The sequence below is a fragment of the Carassius gibelio genome, chromosome A18, assembly GCF_023724105.1.
Source record: "Carassius gibelio isolate Cgi1373 ecotype wild population from Czech Republic chromosome A18, carGib1.2-hapl.c, whole genome shotgun sequence".
NCBI lineage: Eukaryota > Metazoa > Chordata > Actinopteri > Cypriniformes > Cyprinidae > Carassius > Carassius gibelio.
The window spans coordinates 9,852,649-9,861,468 of NC_068388.1; the positions used below are offsets into that span (position 1 = coordinate 9,852,649).

At 34.4% G+C, this 8,820-nt stretch overlaps 1 protein-coding gene across 1 annotated transcript; it reads left to right on the forward strand.

Moving 5' to 3' along the window:
• Window positions 1–990: 990 nt before the first annotated feature.
• LOC127934695 (mortality factor 4-like protein 1) lies at window positions 991–8,136 on the forward strand. The gene is made up of 12 exons (XM_052532229.1): window positions 991–1,158; window positions 4,266–4,312; window positions 4,698–4,765; window positions 4,947–5,033; window positions 5,243–5,323; window positions 5,465–5,490; window positions 5,728–5,816; window positions 5,928–6,029; window positions 6,818–6,906; window positions 7,088–7,260; window positions 7,378–7,462; window positions 7,717–8,136. The coding sequence occupies exons 1-12, from the start codon at window positions 1,119–1,121 to the stop codon at window positions 7,799–7,801; spliced, it is 972 nt and encodes a 323-aa protein (XP_052388189.1). The 5' UTR covers window positions 991–1,118; the 3' UTR covers window positions 7,802–8,136.
• The last annotated feature ends 684 nt before the right edge of the window (window positions 8,137–8,820 follow it).

Consider the following 8,820-nt stretch of genomic DNA (forward strand, 5'->3'; position numbering starts at 1 on the left):
AGAAGAGAAACAGGACATTTCAAAATGTGATTATCTGGGATTCAATGTCATCTGCTGGTGTTGGTCCATTGTGTTTTTTAAAAACCAAAGTCACTGCACCTATTTACCAAGATATTTTGGAGCACTTCATGCTTCCTTCTGCTGACCAGCTTTTGAAGATGCTGATTTAATTTTTTTAACCTGCCCACACTGCCAAAAGCACCAAAAGTTGGTTAAATGTCCATGGTGTTGGTGTGCTTGACTGGCCAGCAGACCTGAACCCCATAGAGAATCTATGGGCTTTTGTCAAGAGGAAGATGAGAAACAAGAGACCAAACAATGCAGATGAGCTGAAGGCCACTGTCAAAGAAACCTGGACTTCCATACCACCTCAGCAGTGCCACAAACTGATCACCTCCATGCCACGCAAGCAAAAGGAGCCCCTACCAAGTATTGACTATGTACAGTAAGTGAACATACTTTTCAGAAGGCCAACAATTCACTAAAACTGTTTTTGTTTTTTTATTGGTCTTATAAAGTATTCTAATTTGTTGAAATTGTGAATTTGTGGGTTTTTGTTAAATGTGAGTCTAAATCATCACGATGAAAAGAACCAGAGACTTAAACTACATCAGTCTGTGTGCAATGAATTTATTTAATGCACGAGTTTCACAATTTGAGTTGAATTACTGCAATAAATGAACTTTCCACGACATTATAATTCATTGAGAAGCACGTGTGTGTGTGTGTGTGTGTGTGTGTGTGTGTGTGTATTTATTTATTTATTTAGGCAAAATAAAGGCTACCATAAAATATTTAATCACAACTGTGAACATTGCACATGTAAGACTATAAAATATGCTACTCAACGCACAAATAGCTGTCTAAAAAATATGAATAGATACTGCTTTTAGAATGATACTGCTACTGAATTTAATACTGCCCTAAAGGATTTTTTCGTGAGCTCCAACAGGGGCTGCTGTTTAAATGTTGGTGCTCAGTTTGGGAGTCACCTGACAGGGGCGCCAAAAAAGTGCGTCATAGAAACGCAGCGCGGCGCCTTCACCCTGTGTGAATTAAATCGGAGCTGGCAATGCCTGGATTTGTTTTTCCAGCTATTTTTATAGTTTAATCTGTGAATGGCGCCTAAACAGGACCCTAAACCTAAATTTCAAGAAGGTAAGATACCCTATGGGAAAGCTTTGTCTCCTCTCATTCAACCGCTCAAAGGAAGCGGGCGCTGCCACTCCACAATGGCGCGTATACACAGCAGGATGTGTACTGAAAAGCAGTTTTTACCGAGCAATGCTAACGTTAATTGCCTTCTATATATTGTTCAGTTTTGTTAATCAGCAGTCAGACGCATGTACGACTGCACGTTAGTGCTTTCTTTTTTCTGTAACAGTCTGTATACATGCACGCAGCTGAATGTTTCTGAAACATTAGCTGTTGTCTATGTAGCCCGTTAGCTTATAGCAGGACTTGTTTACAGGAAGCTCCATTATAACATTGAAGTCCTGGCGGGAATGGTTGCCATTCATAACAGGCTAATGCTAGGAATGTCAGCTCACCGATATAAAGCTGGTTCGATATAAATTATTAAATTGTGAAGTGTATCAGAAAATAAATCTCCAATCTAAGGGGTGTGTATAATAAAAAACATTTCGATGTTGTTTTTATACACATTCAAACCTCAAAGGCTGTGTCTTGTTGCTGGTTCATAGAATAACAGTTAGATATTTGATGAATTTGCAGAACTACAGCACACCACATGCTATTGAAATGTAAGTACATCAAAAAAATACTCTTTTATTTCAGCTTTATGGGGATGTGTTTTGTAATTGTTTTCTATAATGACTTTTAGGTGTTCACAAAAGTGTAACACAACAAAAGCTGTTGAATTGTAAATACTGAGAAAGAGCTCTGGAAGCTTCCAAAAGAGTGTGCAGTATACCGCCCCCTAGAGGAATACATTGCATTTGCTTCGACTGAGTTTCATCTTCAGACGTGAAAAAATTTGACCTTGGACCACCAAACAAGTCTTAAATTGGGTATATTTGAAGCAATAGCCAAAAATACATTGTGTTGGTCAAAATTCTACATTTTAATTTTTTGGCAAAAATCAATAGGACATTAAATAAAGATCATGTTCCATGAAAATATTTTGTAAATTTTCTACTGTAAATATATAAAAACCTCATTTTTAATTAGTAATATTAGTAATATAGCATTGCTAAGAACTTCTTTTGGAAAGCTTTAAAGGTGATTTTCTCAATTTAGATTTTTGTGTACACTCAGATTCCAGATATTCAAATAGTTGCAGCTCGGCCAAATATTGCCTGATCCTAATAAACCATATATCAGTGGAAATCTTAGTTATTCAGCTTTCAGATTATGTATAAATCTCAGTTTTGAAAAATGTACATTTAAGATGTTTTTATGGTCCAGGGTCACAAATGAATAAAAAATACAAGTCTGACATGTCAACGATTCTTGAATGTCAATAGCATGATAACTGCATCACTTTTACAATGAAAGCTTCTGCAAAATCTTCTTTAAGAAATCTTTAACAAGATACAGTTTATAAAGCAGAGGTACAAGATTGTAGGCCTGTTTATTTTAAACTAAATTATCTATTGGTTTAATTTTCTGTGTTATGTTTCATTAATTTCTGTGACTAAAACCACCATCAATATGTTTGTCTAATCTGAAACAGACACACCATTTGAAGTTGTGTAATAAAACTGAAATTAAACTTAATTTATAAAAAATTCAATTTTCAAACTCAAGTCAAAAAAACTGCAAAATAACACTCTGTCCCAGCTTTGTCTTAATTGTTGAATTTGAAAGTTGAAACATGTTTTCTGTTATAGTTCTGTGACTAAAACAAACATAAAAATGTTCTTATAAAAACGGTAACAAGACAAACACCATGAGGTTGATACCAAAGAGTGTATTTATTTAAAAAAAAAATTTTTTATTGGTTTAAATTTCAATAGCGATTTCGATTTGGCAAAATGTATTTCATCAATAAATGGTTAAATTCAACAACCTAGTGGTTCATTGAAAAAAGTATTGTGTCTTTCAAACCTGTCTGATTTGTAATGAGCAGATAATAAGAGCATTCATTTGGTTAAAAATGAATCCAAATCAATTGAGCATCTTTATATAACCAATCAGTATTCAAAACTATCTCCTACTTCAGGCCGATCTACAACGGTAAGCTTGTATTGTAATAAATTATAACATTTTAATACAATTTAGTGGGTTTTGTCGTTTGTCTTTGCATCATGTCTGTATTCATAAAGACGTTCTGGCTAGTAGGCTATAACCACATGTGTGGATGCTGCAAGTGGCGATTGTAGCTTTTAACTTGTAATTTTAGAAAGAGTTCTAAGAAACAGTATTTTTAATGTATTTTTTGTTGGTTGTGTGTGGTTAAAAGGAGACATTCAAGGACATTCGAACAGTATGACAATTAGAGATTAAATTGAAATCTAGAGATAACGCTAATACGCACTAAAACACATAGTCATGCAATGATGACATTGTTAATATTAACAATTTGAGAACAAATTATAAAAATTATTTGCATGGTTTGAAGTGATCTGAACTAACTTCGTGATCATTGGTGGCGTGACTTATTATAAAACTTGAATTTTTTTCAGTTGGTCAGAACAAAACTTGGTAGATATTTTACTTGCTCAGATCACATTTTCAGGTGAAACCTCTTATTTTGGACATATTTTTAAGATGTATTATCTGTAATTCTGAAGTACAGTAAATATCTACACTGGTGCGTTGACTTACAGCCCATACATACAGCTTAAAACATTAGATTCATCCGTGTTGAGGAACCGTGCTGATGCACAATCCACGTAAAGAAGATAATGTAATATAAACAGATAACTTAAAGACAACACGCATTCAAAACCCATTTAGTTGAGCAAATAGTATTTTATTTAAAACTTGCAGAACCATTTTAAGCCACGACTTGTAAATTAAATGTATTATTGTTTTATAGAAATGCAAATTATATTTTCAGTTTTTAATAACTTTGTTTTTATGAGCTGAATCATGGCTGTGGCAGGCAGAAATTTGAAAATTACAATAAACAACCTTAATGTAATTTTTTTTTAATGTTAGTTGTGACTTATTTTTTATGTATTTGCTAAGAATGTTCTCACACAAATGATTCTCCGCTCATGTTTTCATATAATTAAATGATTTGTGTATTAGCCTGCCATTTGATGTCATTACACATTAATATTTCTGATGTATTTCAGGTGAACGAGTGCTGTGCTTTCATGGGCCATTGCTATACGAAGCTAAGGTATCTGAATCATTCATGTCATTTTGCATCCTTCAAAAGCCTATTTAATTTAAAAAGATTTTGGGGAGCAATAACATTAGAGTAAATGTAGTCTAAGTGCTTGATGTAGTGTTTTTGTAGACCGGGTTTTATGCTTTTGATATTTTTTTGTGTGTTAAATAAAAGTTAAATAAAATAGGCACAGCAGCCATTTAACCATTCTTTTAAATCTCGGGCCTTAAGATGTTTTGGCGTCCTCATTTTTTTTTTCATGTGAAAATTTTGCACATTTTTTCTGTGGTTGTGTTAAACATTTAAATTGTAGTAGTTATCAGATAACTTTTGGACTGTCTTCCTACGATAGATGATTTGGATGTTTCTGCATATTTTATGTCTTTCCTCACAGTGTGTAAGAATCTCTATCAAGGACAAACAAGTGAAATACTTTATTCATTACAGTGGATGGAATAAGAAGTAAGTTAAAGTATTCAAAGTGCTGGTTTGAAGGGATGAAAGTGCTAGTTAGGACACAGTTAACATCCCTGTTATGTAAGTTGTAATGGTTATGTAGTTATTGTAGTTTCTGCCAATAAATAATGTTATGATATTGATTTGATCACTTAATTCTAAGAATGGGTGTTCAATGTGTTTCTAGCTGGGACGAATGGGTTCCTGAAAGCCGTGTGCTCAAATATGTGGACAGTAACCTGCAGAAACAGAAAGAGCTTCAGAAGGCAAACCAGTGAGTAATACAATTTAGAAACAAGAGACATAAAAATAGATATTTCAAATAAATGAAATTAATTAGACTATTTAATGCACATAAAGCTTCCATATCCATATTATTCTGTCATTGAGATTACAGTGGAACAAGAAACAGTTAATACAATCTGTGATGCATGTTTATCTTTTAATGAGAAAAGATTTAATGTAAAACATTCTGTTTTTCAGAGACCATTATGTTGAGGGAAGGATGAGGGGTGTCGCACCGAGCAAGAAAATCGCTGCTGTGCAGCAAAAAAATGTAGATGTGTGAGTGTTGCTTTGTCAGCTTTTACTTTTTGGAGTGCCCTCAAATAAACTCGTCTAGAACTTTTTTAATGAACTTTCAAAACTGCAAACGTATGTTTACTGATGCATATTTAACCATAGGCTTTCTATTCATTTCACTAGAAAAACAAAGAAGAACAAGCAAAAGAGTAAGTTCCAATTCCCTAATCAAATACTGATGTATTTTGATCTATGAAAGCAGATTGAATGAACCTGCTGAATTTAAATGTATGTTAAAATCATTTAAATAGTTTCACAGTTAGTTTACAGATCTGTCATCTTGTTCTCCAAGTAGTTGCAGATGCAGTCAAATTCATACAGTATTAAATGTGGTTTGGAACCATTGATTATTAACTGATAACAATCTCGTCTTGTTTGCTTCTCAGCACCAGGGGCTGGAGAGGGCACTAGCACTGGGGACATGCCTCACCCCCCACGAAAGAAGAGGGCACGTGTTGACCCAACTGTGGAGAGTGTATGTCAGATCAAAGCCTGTTTAAATTAAATGGCTAATAGAGTCTCTCCTGAGTTCTCTCTAAGTGAAAAGTGAGGCTATTTTTGACTTCCAAACTGGCTTTGTATGCAGGAGGAGACTTTCATTAACAGAGTGGAAGTGAAAGTAAAAATTCCTGAAGAGTTAAAACCGTGGCTGGTAGATGACTGGGACCTGATCACTAGACAGAAGCAGGTGACTAAAAACAACCTCCCATGCTCAACCCAATCCAACTTCTGCATTGCTCTTTATTCAACTAAATTGTATAATATAATGCTGTCTGAAGCAACAACTAGACAGAAAAAAACTATTTTTCCAACTGTACGTTTCTGAATAAATTGGTGGTAAAATTAAATTATGTTTTGAAATATAATACTGTTTTCACACCATGTAGTAGTTAGCATAATTACTAGATGACAGTCATGACTTTTCAGACTTGGAATTACGCATTTCTAGGGTTACCAGTGTTCAAGTCTCTGTTGTGGTGCTTTCCCATTTCTGAACCAATTCGCTTCTTGTCTGCTCTCCATCGTACTATATAATAAAGGCAAGAAATTATAAATAAATGTTTAAAATTAAATGAATTAGAAATTTGTAAATTGAGTAATCAAGAGACAAAACTGCAATCCATCAAGGAAGCATTTGTTATGAAAATAGCTTATTAGTTTTAGTAGGACATAAGATGTATTCAACTATGTGCTAGTCACATGAAAGTATTTTTTGTGTGTTATTTAATTTTGAGATTGCTGTATTATTCAGACATTACCTTTAGTCATTGGTTTTATTCAAGGTAACTACTGAACTGCGTTTTACTGTTGAAACTGCTGTCAGAGCTTTGCAGGTTATAATTACGAGTTCTACGGAGACATTAACTTTTTGCATGTCAGAATCTTGTAATTACGATAATTATTACACGGTGTGAACACGCCTTAATGTGCACTGCGAACATTTTTGTGGTTTATTTCTTTTCTTGTTTGTTTTAGCTTTTTCACTTGCCTGCGAAAAAGAAAGTAGATGATGTCCTTGAGGACTATGCAAGCTACAAGAGAACAAGAGGAAACTCTGATAATAAGTATGTTTGTATGCCATATGTAAAAAATAATAATAATAATCTTATCCAGTTAGTTGAAATCACCATTGTACAAATTATTCATTTATGTAAATCATCCAGTTAATTTGAAATACCCTGTTGTAGAAATTTGCAAATAAGATGTAGAGAGAGTTTCTAAAGAGATACTTTGATTTTTACTCAGAGAACAGGCCGTGAATGAGGTGGTTGCTGGAATCCGCGAGTACTTCAATGTCATGTTGGGCACTCAGCTCCTCTACAAGTTTGAGAGGCCACAGTATGCAGAGATCTTAGCAAACCATCCAGATAAATCCATGTCTCAGATCTATGGAGCGCCGCACTTGCTAAGGCTTTTTGGTATGAACTTAAATGCTAATTATATTTTGAATCCTAACTGGGGGGTTAGGATTTTAATCAGTCTCCATATCTCAGAGAACGTTGATTGATTATAATCTCTCTTCTTTCCACTGACAGTGAGAATTGGATCAATGCTGGCCTACACACCTCTGGATGAGAAGAGTCTGGCCCTGCTTCTCAGCTACCTGCAAGATTTTTTAAAGTAAGTAGAAATCTGTTTTGATGTTTTGAAGTCGTTATGAGGATTTGAGCAACTTTCTGAAGCTGTCAGGTTATGAATAAGACAATTCTTTTTGTTAACAACTTTTTATTAAGACATTTGATGACAATCTTGTACACTAGTTTTTAATAAACTGGCCTAATATCAAGCCAAAGTTATGCAGATTATGAAATTTATTTTAAAATGCATTTTATACATTGCTTGCAGGTAGTAACTGACGTTTATGCTTCATATAGGTATTTGGTGAAGAATTCATCGTCCCTGTTCAGTGCAAGTGACTATGAGGTTGCACCTCCAGAATATCATCGAAAAGCTGTCTGAGGGCAAAGCCAGTGAGGATGTTTGGTGCTACATTCTGGTCCTCATTTTTATCTTTTAAAATCTATTCATCAAGTCTTGTGGAAGATCTTCGTGCCCACAACATCAGTCAATAATTATTCAGTACTCTAAGGATAACGTCTGGTATTCCAGATAAGGATTAAATCTCTTCGGAACGCTGCTGTTAATTGCTCCCATTTTATTGATCAAATTCTTTTTTTTTTGGTTTATGTAATATTCATAAACAGAACCTGGTCGTGTATAGGTGAATGCTGCATATTTCTTTTTTTTTTTTTTTTCAAACATGTCACTCAATAAATTGTCCTTCTCAGCTGTGACTCTGCTGCATTTGTTTTTTTTTTGTTTTGTTTTTTTACAACAAATGGTCTCTTGCCCATTTGCTTTCATAGAAAGTTCAAAAGCTTTACCGATGAATTACAATTCAAAGGTGCAGCCACATTAAAGCAGATGCCGTTGACTTTGGGTCACATTTGAAAGAGTTTGATTTTCGAGTCCCTGTTTTGTTTTTAGTTCTTTGCTAGCTTCAATCTAATATACATTTGGGGGATTTGCAATTGAAACTTTTGAGTAGGCCTATGTTGTTTAAATATATTATGAAATTAAAAGAACATGTTACTGTATAGATTCATATAATTTTCACCACACTACAAATGTTTAGAAACCACACAGCAGCACAGTGACCATTAAAGCACTCTTCAGCTGCTTTTTGAGAAATACGATGACCAAGGCACTGAATACCTCTATTTGTGCTTCTGCTGTTACTCAGAACATATTTTAAGGGCAGAATGAATGAGGTCTTTCAAGAGGCTTGTGTTTGAAACAGGTTTGTCTACTGGATTTGGCGAGTTCCCAGACATGAGCTGGAGCAACTCAAGCATCATAAGATGCTTGAAAAAAAATATGACCCTGGCGTTAAATGTATTTTTACTGGGAGTAGCAGCAACATTGGTATTAATTAGCTTTGTGGCGCTATAATAGGTCGTTTTCATTAATGCCTGAAA

Coding starts and splice junctions, on each gene's coding strand:
- LOC127934695 (XM_052532229.1), top strand. CDS start 1,119: ATGGCGCCTAAACAGGACCCTAAACCTAAATTTCAAGAAG. Junction 7,261..7,377: donor GCACTTGCTAAGGCTTTTTG/GTATGAACTTAA, acceptor TTCCACTGACAG/TGAGAATTGGATCAATGCTG. Junction 7,463..7,716: donor TACCTGCAAGATTTTTTAAA/GTAAGTAGAAAT, acceptor TGCTTCATATAG/GTATTTGGTGAAGAATTCAT.